Raw genomic sequence first — 25,703 nt, forward strand, 5'->3', positions numbered from 1 at the left:
TATTATTACAAATAAATACAAATAACTGATGATCAGGAATACATCTGAAGCAGGTCAGAAACTTCCTCCATGGAGTGTACATAATTTGGAAGACTATTGTAGAGCAGTCAGCTCAGCCTTGCAAAACTAGCAACAGGAAAACTGAAGTTAAAAGTTCTTTGCAGGTTGACTATAGTTGTCATAGTATTACAACATTTTAATGCAGAGATGACGTTTGCCATCATTTGCAAATTCAGGCAAGGGAGTGCCATTTTGGACAAATAAAGATGTAGGTGGCATTATATATATCTATAGTATGAGTATTTTTTTTTAATAATAATAGTTTTGTAAGGGTCATTTAGTTAATGATATTTTCAATGCTGATATTCTTGATCATATACTGCACTATAAGGATGATTAATGTATAGTGTTTGTTGTTTCATTCATAAGTTTTAAGGTTGAGATGTACTGAAAATACAGTCAAGTATATGAACCAACAAGGACATTAGTTCTAATATGAGAAGCCAAGCTGAACTAGTTTCCTATTGTTTGGTGTTAGAACAGCTGATCTGTTTACTGATAGAGTATTGAAAAATACCAGGAATGTTTCATTCAAAACCTCATATTGTACATTTTTGCTATTGTGTATTATGCTTTTATATAAGTGAATTTTTACATAGAATTGGACATTCTAAGCAGTACTGTTGGTCTTGAAAGAGTTATTGAGAGGACTGATTCATTTACTTAATTTAATAATCATTCATTGGAGTTACAGTGCTCTAAAATTCATTTAAACTTGTCTTTGGATTAATAGCTGTAAGAAATTACTGTGAATTCATTCAAAGACATTTGCATTTATAGCTGTATTGGAGTTACTGTGATATCATTATATATATTTTTCTTCTCTACTGTTGACACATCAGTGCAGTATCAACATCATTTGGAATACCTCTGGAACTCATTTGGATTACTCATAACTATCATAACTATTGTAATTGATAGAATGTTTAGGATTTTAGGAATTCATTGACCATACTGTAAGTGATTTTTAATTTTTTCACTTTGTATTTTAGGAAAATAAATTAATATTTTAATTATATAGAACTTCTTGGTTTCTTTCTTGTTTATGTAGTTTAAGAGTCATAATGTTCTAATTCCCAGTTTTTGCTTATTATTACTGCTATATTTGACTATGCTTTAAACTATTTTGAGGATAGCCTTATTTGATAAATTTATTTTCATTGACAAGTTTTGGATCAGTAATTGATATTAAAAATCATCAGTTAACTCTAGTCCAGATAAATCTTATTTAGTCCAGTCTAAATTAATCCTCCAGTCTAAATTAATCTTCCATCTGAACTAGCTGTTTATATGTCATGATTCATCACAATATCAGTGCATGAAAAAAGTTAATACATTTCTTGCTGTTCAGATAATTGGTATGCTAATGAAAGTCATATTTTTCCCCAAATACTGTGTCAGGAAAATCACTGTCTCTGTTGTGCGCTGATATATCTGGTAAGTTCAGTGCTAGTTGGGAGTGTGCTGGGTAAACAAGACGGCATTGTTTCCTTGCTTGCAAATAATAAAAAAACACATGATAGTGTTCTGGTGGATTCTTTTTTACAAATTAAAACAATCATTGCAGATCTTTTGTTTTCTGTTTCTTCATGATCATATTTTGCCATGGGTTATAAGTGTGCACACTTTTCAATTTGTGTATGAACTGAGTATCCAACTGAGATTATTTGTATATGGTAACAAAGACATGTCCCTGTTGAGTCAAAATAATGTCTACAGTCAGTTAAAAGTTTTTGGCCATCTCTGCTTCCTAGTTTGTGACAAAATTGTTTAGATAAGATTATAATAATATCAAGAATATTTTGATACCATAGAGAAATAAAGATATTTAGATTTGGCTACCTATGGGTTTTTCTTAGTATATAAAAAAAGGTCATGAGCCAACAGTTTCCCTCTCTGACAATTGTCTATTCAGCCAAGCCACCTGTTTATTTCTTGTATACAAAAAACAATATTCATTAGCTTACATTCCATCTTGATTTTATTTTCCCTACTTAAGATATGTACTAGCTGTTCCAAAATTGTATTGACTATTTCAAATTTTTAAAAGAATGAAAAAACAAAAAATATGTTATCTAGAAAATTAAGGGCTCAGGATATGTGATTATGAGGTTAATAGGAGTACGCTATTGTTTACCAGGTTTGGGCACTACTTTGATATAGCTGCCTCTTATGTTTATAAAAAAAATTCTAATGTAAAGCTATGCTCTAATACAGGTTATATAACTTTATTTGACAGTGAGGAGAGGGTGCACTTTATCCTGGAGAAATACTTCAACAAAGCACAAGCTGTGATTGGTAAAGACAATATAGACATAGAAGTACACATGGTACAGCTCTGTCAGCTGGTAGTACAGTGCCTGGAGGTGAGAAAATAGATGTATTGGGACATAATCTAGCTTGTTAAATAATTTTATATTAGCAGCTGATGACATTTACCAATTGCAGGCCACAACATCCATTCAGAATAAAAGTTTAACCTTTGTGATTGAAAATCAGCCCCCATGTTCAGTGATCCTGGCAGACGACAGGAAGTGAGCCAAATATTTTTTTGTTCTACACCATTCCCATGTTTCAAAAACTAGATTGAGTTTTTCAACCCTACCCCCCCCCATGTTGTTAATGTATGCAACCACAACATTATTGTCCATAAGCAGTCGTACATGCTGACCCTTAATTCCAAAGCAAAAGCACTGTAAAATGAGAAAAAAATCTGCTTTCAGTTCCAGTTGATTAATGTGAGACAGTCTTACTGTTGATGACCAGTATACTGCAGATAAGCTAGACACATAGCTGAAACCTCCCCACCCCACATTAGGGCTGTCACTGCTAAGAACCATAGGGGCACATAGACCAGGCGAATGGAGGAATGCATTAAGCTCTCAGCCTTTTCCAGTGTAAGGTGCACAGTCATGTCAACAGACTTTGGAATGAATCCTGCAGATACAGTAACTTCAGAGAAAATAGTTTTATCAGGGTGAAAAGTAAAGCCCAAATTATTCACTAAATGCACAGTGTCTTCAGTGTCTTGCACATTGTGCACAGTCAGCAAATATGTCTGCCTGCAATAAATTCGCATAAGTGTACACCACTTTGCAATGGCCAAGTTTGCCATTGGTAAGAAAAAGTTGGCTTTAAGGCTTTGTGAAAACACAAAGAGCTTAGGACAAACCATTGAAGGCAAGTGAATTCATAAACTGTGTTATCCCAACTAAACCTTAAGCAGACCAGCCACTTATCCCAATTTACTTGGGATCATTCCAGATTTTCATTTAACCCTTTACCTCATGCAAGTGTCTTTGGACACCTCTACTTCATTTGCATGGAAGCGCCTTTTGACACCTTTACTCCATTTGTATAGAAGCACCTTTCGACACCTGCTGTAAACAGCCATCTTAGCTGGTTTTTGTAGTGCCACCTTCTGGGAAAACCCCCCCTATTAGATACTACATTCATTTCTACAAATGACAATTACGTCAGATCACGTGGTCGCTGTTTATGCACTGGAAGATGTCTGCTATTTAAAGTAACTGGGTCGTAATCTCCACTCTCCAAAATGGCAGTCACGGATTTCATTCAGTACATATGAAGTTTTCACGATTAGAATCACAACCATGAAAGATTCAATAACTTAGGTAAAGGCCCTGATATTGATGTAGGCAGCAATTAGTTTTTATAAATTATCAAATTCAGATGACTTACTGATGTAGACGCAGATGAAAAACTTCTAAATTTCGAGTACGGGAAATGGCAGCTACGGTTGGTCACACGGATTCACTGACATGACGGTGAATGATTTCTCTCAAGATTTTAGAGCACATAAAAAATTATTCCGTGAAAAATGATTACACAGCTATAACAATCAGACTTTACTCTTAAATTTTTCCACATATAATAGATGTGTACCAAAAATGTAACATGGTTAAAATTGCTGTTAAACGTAACATACACTACATTGCTTAACAGTTCACAGGCAGGCCTATGCGTATGGGGTCGTATAGGTAACAGGTTTTCTATTTATAGCGTGCTGCACTTTGTAACTATGCTCTATGAGGTAAAGGGTTAAAATCAGAAAATTATGATATTCCAATTTTTTTACCCAAAATCAGTTTTTTTATTAAAAATGCCCACCCCTCCAGTTTGATTCATAATGTCTGCATCTCCTTCAGTTAGAGAGCAAAAGTGTGCAGAAATTCCATGAGTACACTACAGTCATACCTTGAAAATATTAATCTTTTATGCTGATATTTAGTGTCCTAATTGAATTAACACTAAATATCAGCATATAAGATGAAAATGGAAACAGTGATAGATTTTATTGGTATGATTGTAACATACATTTTTCATGTTACATAAATAGTATAAAATAGACTGGTTGTAAATTCCTTTGTAAATTTTCATCAATATATGCATCGATCTAATTTTTCTCTCCAGATCCTGATATTTTACCTTTGCCATCCTGAATTTTATTCCACTCAAGGTGTCAGATCTGCTTAAATGAGGCCTTTGCAAAGCATATATGGGAATAAAATAATATGCATCTTTGAAATCAATGGAGGCAAACCAGCAGTCTTTTTTTATTATGATTGATTGCAGAATGTAAAGTTTCCCATTTTAAAATGATGTTTCTCAGTGTATTGATTTAAATGTTTGAAGTTCAGAATCAATCTATGCATCCCATCTTTTTTGTGGTTGAGAAATATACCAGAGAGAAATCTTCTTGGCAGGTTGAAGGAGGGGCTGAAAACTACTCAAAACCAACTTACAGACTTCAAATGTTAAAAAATTGTATTCTGTGTCAGATAACTTTTTGGGGTTGAGAGGTTTTCAGTGAAATGAATGAATTCAGTTTTATATCAAAGTTAATTATTTAAAATCCAAGTGTCAGAAGTAAGTTTTTTTTCCAGTTGTGGGAAAATAATGTTGTTTCACAGGCACAGGAATTGGCAGGAGAATTATTAACACTGGAAAGAAAATCCATATTATGCTAGGAAGTAAGAACGGAAGTATCCAGACAAATGCTTACAGAAAGGCATCAATAGCGGCAGCATCCACTACCAAGTCTTGTCCTGTTTCTTCTTCAGCCATTGAGCTTTTTTGTTGTATCATAAGGTTTGATGGTTTTGGGCAGATATCACCCTAAAAATGGCTTGGTATCATGGCTACATTGAGATTGGTGTAAAAATGTCTGAAAAAAAAGCTTGGCTGGCACTTTCTGGCCAAGGCGCCGGACCTTACTGATGACATTTGGCTATGTACCTAGGTCATCCCCAAATAATTTGCCAGTCACTAGGTTATTACATGAATACAGATGATGATCAGTTCTGGCATAATAAAACCTGATTTGCTGCAGATGCACCATTAGTGAGAAGGTGACACCTGCCAAATAACCCCATTTGGACACTAAGCCTGTTACTTTCCTTACGTGTAAGAAAATTTCCATCAGGAGAACAACAGGTATGATGGCTGTCTCCATAAACTCCCAAATTGGTAATGTTTGTGTCAAGAAATCTCATATACACTGACATTTTCAACCAGATTTTCTTTGTTTACTTTTTGGCACTGATAAGTTTGTACAGCAGTTCTGTGGTCATAAGTACTGAGTGCTGGATCTTCCTAGCTGATACTTGAGTTTGCATGGCAGAATTTACAATCACAACCAATTACTCAGAAACTGCAGATCTTGTTCAGTCGTGGAGTTGATAGAATTTTGACAGATCTGCCATAAAATTGACTGAAGGGTTAGCCACCAATTCATCTCTGATGCTTTCCACAAAGAGGTCTGCTAATTCATTCCCCAGCATTGCCAAGACCTCTTATGGTTAAATTCAGTCCTTAAAAATTAATCTTGCATATATTTTGTGTAATATTACTTTGGAAGAGAAAATAAAAATTCAGATTTGGAAGCTTGCAACATATATACATATGATGTTACTCAATCGATGTTATATGCATTCGTGTGAACAGACACACTTGCATGACAACCTAGTAATTGATTCTCATATCTACACAGTCATTCCGGATTTCTATGAAAGAAATCAAGGTATATAGAATTAATTATAGAGAATTATAAATATACACCAGACAATGGAAAGTGCTATCCCTGGATTCTATGGAAGACTGCTTGATAATAGTAGGCAGAATTAATAGTTTAATACAAATAACACCAATTGAGTAACATCATTTTTTGGTGATGTGTGCTTAGTCATGAGGGAATATGGGCTCATGTGTGCAGGCAAGACGATAGGTGCCATTTATGCGCTGACCTGCATTCAAATTTCCTTAGAGTAACAATTAAAAATTCTCTAACCTGTATGATAGTATTATTTGTATTAAATTATTAATTCTGCCTACTATTATCAAGCATTCTTCAATAGAATCCAGTGATAGCACTTTCCATTCTGTCAGGATTTTCCCAGGTTCGTCCTCCACCAGTTATACTGGCTGTTATGTAATCTTCTCATGCTAATAAATGGCATAAAAACCCAACAAGAAGAAGTCATAGAAAATTTTCATAAAGGTTTTGGTTGAAGTGTGATAGATAACCACATTACTCACTATTAATTATTATTGAGCCAACACAGTTCTTTGTAATGCTTGATTGTTCCTATTTTCATGAAGTCCCTTGTGAAAGTCAGAAAAAAAACATTGTGTTATGGTTTGGAGTAAAGTTTTTTTCATTTCTTTATATTTTCTAAACAGGGATCCTGAAATTCAAATGGGTTATGTGGTGGCCATATATTTGTAAAATTTAATATATAAGCATTTAAGGAAGATTTGAAAAGTTGTGACCAAAAAAACATTGATACACCTAATTGTTTAATGTACCAGAAAATGTGTCAGTTTTGGTTCTTGATTTGCTGCTTGTTTATCATTGGTATTATCCTTCCATTACTCCTTGGTTTCCTTTCCAATTAATTATATATTTTTTAGAAATTCATTCATTTCACTTAAAAAACATTTTTTTAATTACAGCAGTATTTTATTCCACTCTGCTCATTAATTTTAATTGACAATGTGTAGACTTACTGCTGGTATCTCCAAATATGTAACACCTAATTGATGGGCATTTCTTCTAAAGCATGATGGTGAAGATTTGTTGATTAAGTCCTGGAGGAGGATAAGAAAAGATTGTTGTGATTGCCTGTATCTTTCTTTTAATGCAGGCCATGGCTACATAAATTGTTCTAAAGGTCTGATGTACAGGTACACTACAATGCAAGATAGTTAAAAACGTGTTCTGCTAGAGACTGTTGCAGTGTCTATTTGGACCCAGGGGCAGTTCAGTTATAGGGCTTTTGATAAGATCAGGAGATAGCTTTAATGCCTCTTTTGTCTGGTGCTTTTTGGGTATACAGTGTTTAATAATTGTGAAAATATAATTAACCAAAGAAATGCATGGGATAATTATGGGCACCTTGTGCCCAGTGTCCAAAGATCAAGTTAGCAAACAGTCATTTGACACTTTTTATCTTATTATTTGTTGGATATGTCCAGCAAAAATGTGGCACTTATTGGATCTCTGTTCCTCAAGCCCTTTATGGAATTTTTTCATAATTGGGATAAATCATTATGGATGTAAGATAATTGATTTTGCTATATGCATTCTTGATCCTTTGACCATTCAGACAAGGTCACATTAATAGCTAATTTGCTTCAAGATTTTGGTTACATTTTTTTTGTTTGCATATATTTTATAAATCCATTCATGGAGGTTCTTCATGCATGCTTAACTTTTTGACCTTGTAGGTTAAGGTCACAAATTTAACGGCAATGATTTGATGGTGCACTTATCATGCAGGCTCAAGCCTTGTCTTCTTATGGTTCCAATATAAAGTTTGTGCTCATGAAAATTAAACCTAAACAAGGTAATCAAATAGTGATAGTACTGAACTGTATGAAAATTGATACTTGCCCTGAGCAAAACCAGTTCTTATAGGAGATATAAGAATGCAATAGTCTATAATTATGAAATGAAATAGAATGCCTCTATATATATTTTCATAAAATATTTCAGGATTCATTTTACCGGGAATGTCTTAAAGATAACGAGGTTGCCAATGCAACCAAGCACTTGACTGATGCTGTGGAAGACATAAGAACAAGTCCCAACATGTTAGACAGACTCTATGGAATTGCCAAAGCCAGATTTGGCCTTGCTATAACAGCAAAGCACATTCAGGAAACTGTATTGAAAAAGGGACAGATGGTTACTCATGAACAACGGCGGCTGATTGAAAGAGCTGAAACTTTGTGTGAGGGTGGTTGCAAATGGCCAAAGTAAGTAACTTTGTGTGAGGGTGGTTGCAAATGGCCAAAGTAAGTAACTTTGTGTGAGGGTGGTTGCAAATGGCCAAAGTAAGTAACTTTGTGTGAGGGTGGTTGCAAATGGCCAAAGTAAGTAACTTTGGATAATCTTATAGAGTTAACAGGTTCATTTGAACTTTTTGTTTTTCTTAAGTAGAACTATTCCTTTGCAGTAGAATATTTTCATCTTAAGTGTGAGGTAGACATAATTGTATACAGAACAAAGTAATATTTTAATCTTGTGAAAACGTTGGATTTAAAGATTAATATTAACAAGAATTAAACTTTTTACAGCTCTAATTAAAAAGCAACTTACTGTCTAAACTAGTGCTACTGCCAACTGCTCACACAATTTTGTTTAACACAATCCTTAGAAAATGTTTGCTTTTTATACCATCACACTAGTCTACAATTTTTTAGAAGTTGTCTGCTTCAGAGATAAAATGTGCTCTTTATTACAGATTTTTGATGTGCTGAATTTAAATATGACAATTAAAACAAATGATTGGCTACTGTTTCTAAGATATTTAAGTTTTTAGATTTTACTTCTATGCATATTGTGTAGATAGAAGAGTTTTAATCATAAATTGTAAACCTAAGTCTTTTCATGTGTTTTTGGTTGCTTTGCATGATAATATTTCACCTTCTAAATGGTTATATAAATAAAATGTATGTTGAAACAAAAGACAAAAAACTATTATGTATATATAAGCACATAGCCTAGTCCTTATTCAGTGTCAGCTTGACACTTCTTGGCTTGTCTCTTGTTTTCATTAAATGGAGCATCTCTTGTCACTGTCCAGCAATAATCTGCAAGCATTGATGGGCCCCATTTGTACTGTGCTTTTGTGATGCAAAAGTCACTTCACCACAAACATAGTAGAAGTTATCTGCATTATTCACACAAGTACAAGGCATCTCTGCTCACTTTGGCTAAACAGAAATGTGTCGCTTTATGAAATCAAACACTGACAAATAAGAGAGCACGACACTGTATGATTTCTAGAGCTGATATAGGGCAGTTTGTTCAGTAGAGTGGTGTAAGCATAGTTATGATTGCATCATCGATGACTTCTAGGGATAACATGATGCAATTCATGTTATGCATGATGCAATACCAGTTTCAGATTGCATCATTTAATTGTTTTGCTTAAAAAGCAAGTAACTGCCCAAAGTTAGTCATAGATTTATTCATAGACATAGTCAAAGAAGTATTTTAGTCATTTCTGGTTTAAATTGAGATCCCTTCCCTTTATTTCTCACTTATCCTCCACCATTCCCAAGTCAAGGGTCTTATATCCTGACCCAGTATCATATCTTTAAACTACATCCAATCAACAATTTTAAACATAATTTTCGTTCTCAGTGACCCAGAATTAGTAAAGTTTTACTACATTTATTTCGGAAGCATTTTGGCTGTAGACCAGTGTTGTAAGGATTATGATGTTGTCTATCCATCAATCTGTTAGCAGCTTTCATTTCCATACAACAGCTTGAATTCTTTACCATCAAAAGTTATTGAATTTTGTGGATGATTTGCACCCTGGATAAGGAGGAACCCTATAAATATGAGAGCATAAGAAGAAAAGTAAAGGTCATTGTGACTGAATAAAATAATGATTTCCACATGGTGGCATTACTTTAACATCATACACCTGGACTACATTTCTAGATGGCCTGCATTGGGGTAGGGAAGATGCCAATCAATTTTGAAGTAAACAGGTCAATGGTCACAGTCACTGTGACTGAGAAAACTAAAATTTATTTTATTTTTGGCACAGTAACATTTGTTTTGTATCTCAGACCTGGACCATCTTTGTGAATGGCTTACACTTGGGCTAAGGAAAAAGCCTGTTGATTTGGCAATAAGAATCCAAGGTCGCAGTGACTGAAGGAAGAAAAATAGGTTTTCTCCTTCAGATATGTACCCCAATAACATCAATGTTACGAACATAAGCCCTACTACCTCCCGAATCCAGCCCTCCAAAAGATGACAAATTAATCTTTCCTGTCTATATCATGTAGACAAAGGGCAATAACTCTTTCCCATTACCATCCCTTGCCACCTAAAGTGGCTCTGTTACTGTTCTAAGATATCAGACATGTTCCATCATCATGACAGAGAACAATGAGCTCTTTGACTTGTTGATCAAATTTGACTTGCATGGGCCTAAATCACTCACACTGTTTCACAAATATAATTTGTTCTGGGTCCTGATTTAAAACAATTTAAGCCTGTTACCAGGACCATGATGAAGCTCCTTGCATGTAACACCTGTTTCCTGATAGTGTTAGCTTTGGCATGCAGCATCAGTGAATTACATGCCCTCTCAGTTGACCAGTTAACCCATCCTACCTTCAGTCTTGATCACATGGCTCAGCAATCCTTACAATGCAACCCAGTTCATGGCCAGGACTTGGTTGCCATCAGCGGGCAATCAAAGAGTCATCAGACAGCCTCTCTTCTGTACTGACACCCCCCAAGAGGCTTTCAAACAGGACCCAATCCTTGCACTGAGACTTTATCTGATGTAGACATAACCAGTCTGTAGAGCTTTTAGATTCCTCTTTGTCCCAGTTAAAACTGAAAAAGAGAACATGACCACTGGTGAGATGTCAAGAGTATACTGTGCATATTACCCACTAAAATGCACAGTATACTCTGACATCTCACCAGAATAGAGTCACCTCATAAAGATCTCTGCTCTTGAAATGAGAGAAATCTCTGTGAGCCTAGCTTTTGACTGTAATGTCTCCATCAGCTATATTGTTGAAGCTGTCAGTTGGCATGCACAGTCAACCTTCTTGAGATTTTATTTACAATACTTGGCTCAAGAGTGACACATTAATATGTATCTGGTAGGTCCATCTCAGTACACAGGTGGCTACCAGATCCCATTTGATATATCACAACCTTTGGACAGGCATCCTGCACAGCTTTCACTGGATTTAGCCAGAAATTTTATGGGATAAGAAGATTTCTTCTTCCCATATGTAACCACATTGGGTACAGTTGTGCTGCTAACAGATTAGGAGAGTCGGTTAACCTTAATATGCAATCTTCTTCCCTCTGAGGTTAACTAATGTATAGGTAGGGTGCTTAACATTCCCTCTACCTATTACCTGTTCTCCTAACGCTAATGTGATTAGAGGGAACATACTACAAGGAGAAAGCAATTTTCCAGTGAATTATTTTATTTGGAGGACCTGATTCTGGCTTTAGTAAGTCTTATATTCCTAACATTAATGTGATTGGTAAGTATTCTAGAGGAAACATAATTTACTAAAAATTTGGCTTTAAATTTAGGCCATTTATCTGGACTAGAATTTGTGAAGGAGTTGCCCTTGTGCTGCTAACAAGTTAGGAGAGTGCATTACACGGAATGCCATCTCCTTCCCTCAGAGGTTAACTAAGGTATAGGTAGAGTGTTCAACATTCCCTCTACCTATTATCTATTTTCCTAATGGAAATATGATCAGGGAACCTATTAAAAAGAGAAAATAGTTTTTCCAGTAAATTATGTTTATCATAGAATACTTAGCTGATAATATTACCTCAGTACCCTCCAATCCTGCCACAGTGTGATCATTTCTTTATATTCTGTTCTGCTCAGCTTATTACTCGTGCCACTTGTAGTTGTCAAGTGGAGGTAATGAACAAGAGTTATTACCCTTTGTTTATATAATGTGGCAGGGAAGATGAATTTTCATCCTTTGGTAGGTTTGATTCAGGCTTTAGGAAGGCTTATATTCCTAATGTTGATGTGATTGGGTAAGTATTCTAGGAGAATCATAATTTACTGAAACATTTGCTTTTTCAAAAGAGCTTTTAATTTAGGCCATTTATCTGGACGAGTATTTATGAAGAAATTGCTCTTTAGGTTTTGAAGAGGCTAATTGATTCTTTGTGGTTGAAAGATCAAAGGTCAGGGTCATTGTTGAGAAAAAATGGGTTTTGCAGATTAACTTTTGATCTTAAGTAAGTTCTTTGACAAAACTTTGTGGATCTTTTACATCTGTGGTAATAAAGAAACCTTTGCATTCTGGGGTCAAACAGTAAGAGGTCATGGTCACAGAAAGCCTAATAAGAAGATGATGTTTTCTGAACAGAAAGTTTAGTTCAAGACTGCATTCCTTGACCAAAGGTCTAGGCCATGGAGACCTGTTGGTCAATTAATTAACTCCAAAGTCAAGCAAACACCACATAGTACCTACATTGAAGACTATTAAACAGAAGGAGAAGTTATAATGTGTCATTAATAGTATTCTTGTTCCAGGCTTTAGTAAATACAGAGATATGAAAAAGCATTAAAATATGAGAAATAATAGAATTTGAAACTGATAAATACCTCGTACTTCTTCATTTCACTCTTGAGCAAGCAGTGCAGCTGAAAATTTTCAAAACTGCTGTCTGTTTGTTTTGCTAAACTGGTTTGTTCATTTTGTGACAGTTCTCAAATGTTTATCTCTGTATATTATATAAAGGCCTTGGTTTGATTGCCATTAAAGAATGCATTTTATACTGAAAACTATTATCAAAACTCCTTGTAAAAGTCATCAGACCTTAAACCTTCATTGCACATGTAGATAATAGTTTGGTTTTCTGTATTTCACAGGATCTTCTTTATCAAGTATCTGTGTCGTCGTTATGGAGTTGACAGCTACCAGGCAGTATGCAGGAAGACAGATGTCAGATACTTTAGATGGATCAGATATCAGCCTGCAGAAGAAAGGGATAGGGTATCACACACTTGTATATGACTCATATTGTAATTGATCCTCCAATTTTCTGGACACTAGATTTTTAAAATTTATACCTTGGAATAGTACACAATAATTATGGACATCTATCAAGTTATATTTTATTGGATGAAAAATAAAAAATTAAAGTTTAAAGATAAAACTCAAACATTTTACTTTTATCAGAAACTGGTGAATGAGTAGTCAACCATCTGACCATGAAATTTTTTAAATTTCACAAATTATAATGTGGGTGAAATGTAGTTGTCATTAGGAAGCAATACAAACAGCTAACACACTGAATGAATAAAAAAAACAAGCTTTCTTCTTATGAAAGCTTTCAGGATTAATTAATGAATCACTTTAATATCTGTAAAATTAATGTCCATCAGTGTTATATTGAGCCTATATGTGGCTGCAGGTTATTAGCTTTCTTGGCTGCAGGTTATTAGCTTTCTTTTACCTACTGGGTTTCCATTTATCAATGATAAAGTAGTCAACATGTCTGACACACAGATTTTACAAGTTCTTGTAGTCTCACCTGTATTCATTGGTTTATTTTTACCATGATATCATTTATTTCAGATGAAGTCCATTCAGTCTTTATACTTAGTATAAGTGATTTGGTTCCATGATTTATTTAGGGCAATTATTGCAATATTTGGAATTTAGTGTCAAGATCACTTGAATAATTTTTTTGTGGGAAAATGTGGATTATCTTTCAATTTTTTAGATTTAAGGTACATGTTGTACATGTAAGTAATGAACTGGCTGTCATAGTTTTACAAATGAAAAGAAAAAAAAAAACTTACAAAATGCAAACAGAATTCTTCTATTTGTAAAAGATAACAATTAAACATTATAATGAACATTTCTATATAGGAAATGAAGGATATATTGCAACACATTTTACCTACCATGACCAATTCTGGCAAATGTTCAGGACAATTTATCATTTTCATTAGACAGAGAGAAAAGTAAATATTTGTTTAGTGTCCAGATATTAAGGTCAGTGTCAGTATACATAGTTATATAAGGTAAAGAAAATGACAAAGTTCCTTATTTTCAACTTATTGATAATTCCACAAGGCTAATTGACAAGTTAACACAAAACTTAAAAGAGAGCATTCTGGCATCAAGACCTAAAAATGTGGTCATTGGAAGCCAATATTTCATCCAATTTGGCCACCGTTATTAAAAAGGAAACCTTTAAACACCCTACTTGGAAACACTACTCAACAGAATTCAACCAAATTCAACAGAAAGCAATCTGGCATGAAGATTTTTAAAAACAATTTTAAATGGTGCCAATTAACCAGATATTGCCACCTTTCTAAAAATAAAAATAAACTTTAAACAAATTCTTCACAAAGCATCCTGTCATATAGATGAATTACAGATGAGGGCCTCAAGGTAGATTAGTTTTTAGCTAATTGTATTACCCTCTTTAAATAAGGTCATTACAGATATGTGCGGATGATACCCTTTCCAAAACACGTATGGCAGTTATTACAACAAATGGAAAAGCTTTAAATAACTTTTAAAAATTAAAATTGCATAATAGAATTTCACCAAATTTGACAGACCACATCCTGATATCAAGAACTTTCATTTTTGTTTTTTTTACAAATGATACTAATGTGCAATCAGATATAGCCACCATTACTAAAGATAAAAATCTTTAAATAATGTCTTCACAAAAGCGAATCAACATAATTTGAACAAATTCAGTAGAAAAGCATCCAACATAAAGGCCGTTAAACTTTGTACAAATGATGCCACTCTTCAATTAAATATGGCCACTGTTACTAAAACTAAAATAAAACATTATTGTTAAAAGTTTTCTCAGAAACTGCTCAGAAGAACCTTTCAAAAATTGACAAAACTTTCTGCATTAAGGACTTTAAAATTTGTACAAATGAAGCACAGTTGCCTTCAGATATGGCAATTGTTACTAAAATTAAAATCCACTAAGGTTTTCAGAAATCGATCAACAGATTTTGACCATATTTGACAGAAAGCATCTTGGCATGAAGGAATTTTGTACAAATGATGACAATCTGCCAAGAAAAAATCAATGTGGCTACAGAAAAACCAGAATTTAACCAAATTTAATAGAAAGTGTCCTAGCATGAAGGCTTTTCACACAGATAGAAATAAATGCTGATCTGTCATCAAATTCGGCAGCTACTACAAATAAAAACATTATGCAACTTTATCTTAAGCACAAATTAACAGAATTTGACTAACTTTTTCAGATTGCATTGTGGCCTTCATAATGCTGATGTGCCATGAAGATATTAAAGCGATTGTTTCCATGAAACCACTTTATAAATAACATATGCAATTAGGAGTTTTGGAGAAACTTTCTCAAAAAGCAACCTAATGACACAGGTTTCTCGGCAAATTGCTCTTGCATTTTGTATTAGGCAGATGTTAGCAGGTGAGTAATCCTGTGCCCACTTGGACCTCTTGTTATTTAAAAGTCAAACATAGGTGTCACTTTTCATATGGTTGAGGGGGCAGACACAGCCATGGCATTGACATTCAAATTCTGTTTAAATAGATTTTTTGATAGGTCATATTCTTGTACATCATTTGCTGCATGCCACTGAAATCAATAGATATAGAGTCTTGTATGCTATGGGCTTCCTGTCTCTGCTTAAGTAGAAAGCTGTTTCATGGTAATGCAATTCAAAAGTGAGACACATCATTCCACAGAATCCTTGTTTTACGTTTTAGAAAGAAGCATATAAACATTGTTATGTTGTTGTTGTTGTTGTTGTGGGGTTTAATGCCATTTTTCAGCACATGATAGGCTATACATGGCAGCCAGTATTAATGGTGGAGGAAGAACCCGGGAAAACTCCGGAAAGAACCACGGACCCATGAGAAGCTACTGGCAAGCTTTCTCACATACCCACATTGGCTGAATTCGAGGCTCGAACCGACACAGACAGAGATGAGATGGCAGTGATCCATAACGGAGAGCGCTTTAGACCACTCGGCCACTCGGGGACCCCCAAAGATTGTTATGAAATGCTAATAAATTCTATGAAATAGGTCATTCAATAATCAGTCAAAACTAATGCAGCCATTGACTAATTATCTAGTAAACCTTAATTTTTATGTCCCACAAGAAGTTATAACATATTAGTAGCATTACCATTTCATTAAATATTATGCAGGTGAGAGAGGTGTCAGACAGGTACATTGTTTGTGGACCCCATTATGTTAACATCAGAGAGGCTGTGACTAGAGTGGTACTTGGAGAGGGTACTGAGCAGCTGGATAAGGCAATCAAGGTAATACTTTCAGTGAAGGTAATATTTTAATATGACGCTAAAGTTGTCATATAATTAGATACAGTTAAATGTAATTACTGCACATGAACAATGCTTTTGTTGATTGTTATTTCTGCCCTCGCCAAATAATAAAAATATTTAACACATAATGGATTTATCCTTCATAACTTTACCAAATGTGCCATATAAAAAACTGAAACTATAAATTGACCCCCACCCACTCCCACAAGTGAAGATGATGAGGATAATTAATATTAATCTGTCATAGCAATGTATTCCTGTATACAGTGTTTACAGGACAAGTACATAATAATCAATCTATGCCCACCCTTATTTGTACACAATGTTAGCAGGCATCACACATTAATTAATCATGCAAATCTGCCAGTATTATTAAGAACAAATTACTGTACAAAAGTAAGCACAATATGTAATTGTATTCACCAATAAAGAGGATAAATATATGTTATGATTACAGATTACTATTTTGAGTTCAAATCAATTAATAATATGAGTAGTTAATTACAATGATGTCTGTTACCCCATGTCATTTAGGTCTTAAAACTCATATTAATCATTATCCAGTAAAGTTAATAATGACATTCATTAAAATGAGAGACTACTGCAATGAATTTGATTGTTGATTTAACACATGTAACAAGTAAGTCAAGATTTCAAAACAATTTGTGTTCATATGATAATAATGGTATTGTATTGGACGATGATATTATTCTAGCTATTTCTGAATGAAGAACTTAATGGGGTTAAATCCTAGTAACATGACTCTTGCATCACCTTTTATAAATACATTACGGTGAACAGTGATATGGGCCCTGGCTTTCATGTAAAATATTTAAAGAAGTTTTCTTCTGTGGAAATGCAGACTATGCTGACATATTACTGGGTATTAGCCCATTACCTTGTAGCATGTGTTACTGTTAACAGGCCCATTACCTTGTAGCATCTGTCACTGTTAACAGGCCCATTACCTCATAGCATCTGTTCCTGTTAACAGGCCCATTACCTCATAGCATCTGTTACTGTTAACAGGCCCATTACCTTGTAGCATTAGTTACTGTTAACAGGCCCATTACCTCATAGCATTAGTTACTGCTAACTGGCCCATTACCTTGTAGCATCTGTTTCTGTTACCAGGCCCATTACCTCATAGCATGTGTTACTGTTAACAGGCCCATTACCTTGTAGCATCTGTCACTGTTAACAGGGCCATTACCTCATAGCAATAGTTACTGTTAACAGGCCCATTACCTCATAGCATCTGTTACTGTTAACAGGCCCATTACCTTATATCATCTGTTAATGCTAACAGGCCCATTACCTTGTAGCATCTGTTACTGTTAAAAGGCCCATTACTTTGTAGCATTTGTTACTGTTAACAGGCCCATTACCTTGTAGCATGTGTTACTGCTAAAAGGCCCATTACCTCTTAGAATGTGTTACTGTTAACAGGCTCATTGCCTCATAGCATCTGTTACTGTTAACAGGCACATTACCTTGTAGCATCTGTTACTGTTAACAGGCCCATTACCTCATAGCCTCTGTTAATGTTAACAGGCCCATTACCTTGTAGCATCTGTTACTGTTAACAGGCCCATTACCATGTAGCATCTGTTACTGCTAAAAGGGCCATTACCTCATAGCATTAGTTACTGTTAACAGGTCCATTACCTCATAGCATATGTTACTGTTAACAGGCCCATTACCTCATAGCATCTATTACTGTTAACAGACCATTACCTCATAGCATTAGCTACTGTTAACAGGCCCATTATCTCGTAGCATCTGTTGCTGTTAAAAGGCCTATTACCTGTTAGCATATGTTACTGTAAACAGGCCCATTAACTGATAGCATCTATTACTGTTAACAGACCATTACCTCAAAGTACGTGTTACTGTTAACAGACCCATTACCTCATAGCATTGGTTGCTGTTCAGACTTCTGATATACAAGTGCCAAAACCACTGTGCAGTGTGCTCTACATAAAATGCTTGTTACCTATGATTCTCTTTGAAAAGGTCAGCTTATAAAATGTATAGCAATGTAGTATATGTAGAGTTCAATCAACATTTTGACCATTATCCCTTTCTGTAGATATTTATTTTCTGTTGTTAGGTTTAGGAATAAAATCTAATCTTTATGGCTGCATAATTAATTTTCAGCAAAGAATGAAGCTGTGTGACCAACTATAGGTGAACTTTCTACTTGTCTATGCCATTAGCACTAAATCATATCATTTCGATAAATTGTCAACAGCATTGTTGCCTACATCAGTATCAGAGCCTATGTCTGACTCGTTGAAGACTTCATAGTCATCAGAGCCTATGTCTCACTTCTTGAAGACTTCATAATCATCAGAGTCTATGTCTGACTTATTGAATACTTCATAGTCATCAGAGTCTATGTCTGACTTATTGAAGACTTTAAAGTCATCAGAGTCTATGTCTGACTTATTGAAGACTTCATAGTCATCAGAGTCTATGTCTGACTTATTGAAGACTTCATAGTCATTAGAGTCTATGTCTGACTTATTGAAGACTTTATAGTCATCAGAGCCTATGTCTGACTTATTAAAGACTTCATAGTCATAACTTATATTATCCTAAATCAACTAAGTTCTCAGTGAAGTCCACAGACTCTATTTTAAGGGTCTGACCAGTTAATTTAAATAGTAGATTAAGCCTATATCTTAAACAGCTGAATGCACTTTTATGTGAGTCAAACCAAGGCATCGAATGGTGCTTACACTGGAATGTGGTGGAAGCATCCAAAAAGCACTTGTGGTAGAGAAAGGGTTATACAAGATTTATTTCTCATGTTTACTGAACATAACTAGATTGCCACTACACACAGATTACAGCAGTTGGAAGCATGACTGTATTTAATGTCCAATTCTTTACAGCTTAGCGGGATGCTCAAAATATGGTAAGACACTCAGAGACTTCAATTTAAAAAAATTTACCATTTTATATTTTTGCTAATAGGATACTAAGATGCCAGAAAACAGGATGGAAATTCTGTTATGCCTTGCCCTACAGAGAGAAATTACAATGTCCAAATTACAAGAAGAGGACAAGAGCAAAGTTACACCAAAGGTATACCTACAACATGTAAAACCTTCAATCCTTATATTGAATATTTTTTTCTCTACTTTAGAAGAGATTTTCTGATCATGTATACACACAATATATTTAGCATATTTCACAGCATTTTGTGAATTCATCAGTGCAGCTTCAATGAGATATCTAATGTTGTTGTTTCTTAACCAAATTAAAAGACTATTCAGTGTATTCTTTACAATATGATTTGTGTTGGAAGCAGAATATGATATGGTAGACAATATGACTACTTTGTGTTATGTCCTGCAATATTTTTTGCCATAATTTCATCTGTAACCATGAACATGTGTTAGAAATTCTACATTAGTAAGAAAATACAGTAATCCTTTTATTATACATGGAGAAGATTTAATACTTTTGACTTGTATATTTGTATCTTTCAGGCCATTGAAATGCTTCATAAATTCTGTTTAGGAGCCAAATTCATGAAGAACAAGGTAAATATGTCTGCTTTGGGTTGACACATTAGGAATACATAATTTTTGGTTCTCTTTAATTTGAGATAATTCTTCCTCAATTTTAGCTAACCTGGCCAAAGGCAAAGAAAAAGGAGATTTACAGTTTGGCTTTTGGTCTGTTGTGCATCATATGACATCCATTTGGCAATCAACACTCATAAACACTGTATAGATCTAATTTTTTATTGTGTTTGGTATGTTAGTGTATATCATCTAGACCTCAGACACATATTAAGAGGTGATCTTGCATCAGATGGGTTAAGCTTCTGAACTCTCTAGAGACCATATTGCAGATCAGATTTTGATTTGATTTGGTATGTAAGCTTATATCCTCAAGATCCATACAATGATGATTTGGAGTGAGATCGATGCATTTCTTCTCTAAATATATTACCCAATCATAATAACTTTGGAGAACTACTACTGCTTTGCAAATCCAGCTCTCCCAGATACTACTTTTAGCTAAAGGCAGCTAAAAGCTGTCTGCTGACCTGAATGGTTGTCTGACAGAGTAATCTCCCCTGCAAATAAGGATTGGCAGCAAAGTGCATGAATCAGTTGCTCCTGGAGTGGAAGGCATGCTCTCAATGAATATAACTGCTGGGAGGGTGTGTGTGTATTATGATTGGGTATATATTCTTAAAGAAACGTACTTTACTTGGAAAAATGGGTTTCTTTTTTTAAATACATTGCTCAATCATAATACCTTAGGAGAATATGTAAGAGGTGGAGGGAGGAACATCCCCTTACCCTGGAGATTCCTTCTGCAGTCCTCTAAGGTATGTGAGACGGCTTCTAGGTAACCCAACTAAAGGGGATGTCATCTATTGGGGCATCGCTTTGAATGCTGAAACAATTTTCCACTGCAAATCCAGCAGAAGTTGTGAAGCCATGTCTTAAGAAGCTGTCAGTTGACCTTGAAGGGGGACCTGTTCAGCTGCAGATATACATCCAACCAGATTGAATTGGGCCCTTTAGGATAAAAGATCTGAGAGATAAGATCTAGAGAATGTGGACTCTGATCTCCATTCCACGGCTTGATAGATGTTGGCAGGTTTTCTGCCTTCAAGGATTCATCAAAGAGGAAGTTGTCAATTGAGGCAGCATCATTGACAGTACTTGCCATCTGCTTCATCAATGAGACATTTCTTAGATCACTTATTTGCCCAAGTTTTTTGGCATATATGGTCTCCCATAGATTATAAAATCAACATGAGCACTCATCAAATGTTTGACCTAAATTGTATCCCATACAATTTATACTGCTAGAGTGATTGTCTTTAGCTAGCTTTAACTTTTAGCACCCCATTGACTTAGACATGCCCAGTATGTTGACATCTGTAAATATAATCAAGACAATGGCATCCACAAGTGAAATGAGTCAAGCATCACATTGAACTTACTGTTAAAGAGGACTCTAAGTTACATGCATGATGTTGCAACGTATAATAGCATTCTTGACAAAATTCATAGACAAGATGTACAGAGATGAATTGATGTACTTTAGACCCCAAGGCAAGCAATTGGGATGGCACTGATATGCTTATCATATGACAGAGTTAGATTCCAAATGAAGAGCAAAACATTTGTCTACAAAAAAGTGATAAATAGAAATATAGCAGAAGTGTGTTTCAGTGCTGTGCAAAAACTTCCTCAGAATCACTAAGTTAATGAAAAGGCATAAGTGGATATTTATATTTTGCTTGGCCACTAGAAAGGGCATGCATTCTGGCATGAGCAGAAGTAATAACTGACACCATGACAATATCTGGCACAAGTCACTTTGTTCAAGGGAGACCGCTCCTGTCTGACTTTTAAGAAGGCATGCAGATGACATTTTTATGTACTTCTAATTACTAATTGATTTGAAAAGTAGTGTATGTATTGGTACTGTATAGTAATTGGGTACTGGTAAGTATTTTTTAATTTTATTGAAAATACTTTTTTTCTCTAAATGAATTCAGTGTAAAGGCCCTGGATTGAATATGAGATGTTCTCTAATATTGTAGACTGTTTATTCACCTATCTAATAAAACTAACACTTTCTACAGTAATGCTTACCCAAACTGTCTCAGAGCCAATCATAAACTGTCACGTTCTTGAACAAATAAATCTTTGCAACCTTTTCAAATTTAAAATGTGGATAAAGTGTAAATGTTTTGAACAGACTGCAAAGATGTTTGTCAAAAGTTCATTCTGTTTGATGGAATGTCATACATTGTTATTTAATATGTAAGATTTAAATAAAAATGCTTAGACTGAAAGGCATATGTACTTGATTTGGGTGATGAATAAAAATTATATACATACATACATACATACATAAATGAGAAGACACAAGAACAATGACATTTACATGTTGTGATACTTCAGTTCCAAATTATCAGGACATGGGCATAAAAATAGTTTAGCCCCTGATGGTCTGATGATTATTAATAAGTACTATCTCCGTTTCCAGGACATAGCACAGAAGATTCTTCAGAATGCATATGGAGTCCAGACACAAATACTGACTGTGACCCCTGGCCTTGACCTTAAACAGCAGGGAGTACTGTGTCTGCTAATTCACTGTGACCTTGTTCTCAGAAATCTCCATGGTGACAGTACACTTGTGCAGCCATTGATCAGGTTGGCCACACAGCCCCAAACCATGAGGGTAAGATTCTTGTTACTTTTGTTAATGTTTCACAGCAAGTTCACCCCTTTCCCTCAGCCTCATGGTTTCTGTCTATGTTATAATTAGAGGATATTTAAGTGACCCATTGTTTGACCATTTGTTACAGCATTAGTTACAACCCAGCTAACTCTTGTTTCCAATATCTTATTTTCTCTCTTTTTATGCCATGCCACAAATGCAAAATGTGCTTATAGTGTTAACTTTGTCCAAATATCTATCTGTCACAATTTGGTTACATTTTGTGTTATATCAGTTTAGTCCCAGAGTCATGGAGTTTGGTGTGTGTGTATATATATATATATATATATATATATATATATATATATATATATATATATATATATAATGAAGAGAACAACCCCATCATGCCAAAAGTACCGTATTTACTGCATATGTTGGGACACAATAAAATAATTATTTTTTTTCCTGTCCCAGAACTTATGGTGAAACATTTTTTCACTTTGGTCATATGTCCCTAGACTTAAGAAACGAAATAAATTTGTATTGCATTTCTGCTTCCCCCCCCCACTGCATGTTGCAATAAAATAGATAAATAAAACACTTAATTGATAATAAAAAGAAAGAAACTAACCTTGTGTTATTATCATTTATTCCTTTTTTCAATCAAGATTGAATTATATCCGGGTCTCCTGTATGACAGTATCTCGCAAATAAAAATCATTTGAAAACACATTCACTTGAGTGCAAATGACAATCTTTTCACCAGCTTGGGTTACAAAATTATCCTTACTATTTACCCACAGACATCAATGCTCCTTTGTATTAATTGCAAAAGATGCCAAGCATATAGAAGTCCTGGTGGTCAATAAACACGACTGGCAGCAAGCAGTTAACTCCTTCTTTGAACCTACCGACAGGACATCAAAGACAAAAGGTTATTTCTATTACAAAGCAAGCCAATCTCAGAAGCCGACTTTGGTTACGTTTTTCAGTAAAGGATATCAATACAAAGGTTATTTTATTGCAAAGGAAGCCGACACTGGAACCTGACTATGGATTCTATGAAGAGAGCCGATTTTATTTTATTTTTTGAATGTAAAAAGACAGCCAAGATATGTAAGCAAACTTGGGTTCCTTTTCAACTGTATTCACGGGAATTTTGAAAATAAATTGAAACAATGGAACAAATTATAAAGTGACACAATTTAGTGCTTTGTGCACAGATGTCAATGACCCAGCATCAAGCATCACCCAGAATATTTGGAGAAAATAAAATCATGTGATGAATTTATGAAGGCCAGAAGAGAAGCAAATGATTTCGCAAATGAGAGGGAAAAAATAAACCGATATATCGAAGACAACTGCCATTCACACATGGCATGGTGTTAGGTGCAAAATAGCCAAGATTAATTTATATCCAGGTCTACTGTATGACAATATCTCGCAAATAAAAATCATTATGAAAACAATTTCACTTGCGTGCAAGTGACAATCTTTTCACCAGCGCAGGTTACAAAAGTATAATTACTGTTTACCTGCAGACATCAGTGCACCTTTGTATTAATTATTACTACAGATGCCAAGCACATAGAAGCCCTGGTGGTAAATAAACACAACTGGCAGCCAGCAGTAAACTTCTTTTTTGAACTTACTGACAGGACATCCAATACAAAGGTTATTTTTATTACAAAGCAAGCCAACGTTGGAAGCCGACTTTGGACTCAGAAGTCGATTTTTTTAAAAGGATATCAATATAAAGGTTATTATATTGCAAAGCAAGCTGACCTCAGAAACCGACTATGGATTCTTTTAAGTGTGCCGATTTTTTATTTTTTAGCTTTGAATATACAAAAACGGCCGAGATATGGAAGCTAACTTTGGTTCCTTTTCACTAGTATTCACAAAAATTTTGAAAATAACGTGAAACAATGGAACAGTTTTTTAAAGTTACACAATATAGTGCTTCGTGCGTGAACATCAATGACCCAGCATCATCCAGAAGATTTGGAGAAAATAAAATTATGTTATGAATTAGTGAAGCCCAGAAGAGAAACAGATCATTTTGCCAACAACATGATCATTAACATGGATGAAACTCTAGTGTACTTTGATCGCATTCCTGGATGGACTGACAATAAGATGGGCATCAGAAGTGTGAAAATTAGCAAGACTAGTGCAGATGTGAACAAATCTGACTTTTGTCCTTGCAGTTTCCGCTTCAGGTGGTGTGTTTCCTCTAACAATTTTTCATGGTATGGTAAGCTAAAAAAAATTCATGTATTAAAAGAATAGATCGTACATGTGCAGGAGAAGGGTTGTTTTGATGAGATGCTGCTGCATTGGATTAAAAAGTTTTATCTCAAGTACAGTTTTATATTTTTTTAAAATAAAATTTCAGTTGGAATGCAATTTCCGACTTGTAATTGTTGAATGATTTAAAAGGTGTCCCACAACTTACGACTCGAAAAAAACGATGTGTCCCAGAACATACAGTGCACAAAAAAATTACTTTTAAAATTAATTTATGGTGTCCCAACAAATACAGTATCCCAACATATACGGTAAATATGGTAACTCACAGAGACCTAAATGTCTTGTTTCATTGATTTAAGTTTTTGGTTTCAATTGAGATCATTTGCTTGTGCATTGAATGTTTACATGGTATTTAGATGTATCTTGGTTAATATGACATGTCTGTACTTTAAAGTAGGTGACTGGGACCTACATTTCTTGCTTCAGTGACTAGAGTTTTGCAGTTAGGTTGGTTTCTGTTTCTTAGCCATTATTGGCCACAGAAAAATAGGATTTGATTTGAAGTTGAATCCTTTTGAATCCAGAAGTAGATGGGACCTAAGTTTCATGCTTCATGCATTTTGGGTAAGTTTTGTGTTTAGAATCAGTTTGTCATACATATTGAACTGCAAGATTATTTAGAAAAGAGTGGTAGATCATTCATGTTCTCTGATTGCATTTTTATGTTGTTTTTTTTTTAACTCATTTAATTCCTTGTAAATTAAAGAAAACTGTCTCCACACCAGATCTTTTTTAATTATAAAG

General features: G+C 34.7%; 1 protein-coding gene across 2 annotated transcripts in view; it reads left to right on the forward strand.

The window, feature by feature from the left end:
• Window positions 1-25,703, forward strand: part of LOC149786032 (E3 ubiquitin-protein ligase rnf213-alpha-like) — a 354,737-nt gene that overhangs the window by 269,430 nt on the left and 59,604 nt on the right. For both annotated transcript variants that reach the window (XM_089976319.1, XM_089976318.1), the window contains exons 69-75: window positions 2,300-2,426; window positions 8,078-8,340; window positions 12,984-13,107; window positions 16,296-16,412; window positions 19,416-19,526; window positions 19,934-19,987; window positions 22,467-22,664. In XM_089976319.1, coding sequence (XP_089832445.1) covers window positions 2,300-2,426; window positions 8,078-8,340; window positions 12,984-13,107; window positions 16,296-16,412; window positions 19,416-19,526; window positions 19,934-19,987; window positions 22,467-22,664 — 994 coding nt within the window. The remainder of the gene's footprint in view (window positions 1-2,299; window positions 2,427-8,077; window positions 8,341-12,983; window positions 13,108-16,295; window positions 16,413-19,415; window positions 19,527-19,933; window positions 19,988-22,466; window positions 22,665-25,703) is intronic.

This window comes from Sinohyriopsis cumingii, chromosome 12, assembly GCF_028554795.1.
Source record: "Sinohyriopsis cumingii isolate HCF-2022 chromosome 12, ASM2855479v2, whole genome shotgun sequence".
NCBI classification, from domain to species: domain Eukaryota; kingdom Metazoa; phylum Mollusca; class Bivalvia; order Unionida; family Unionidae; genus Sinohyriopsis; species Sinohyriopsis cumingii.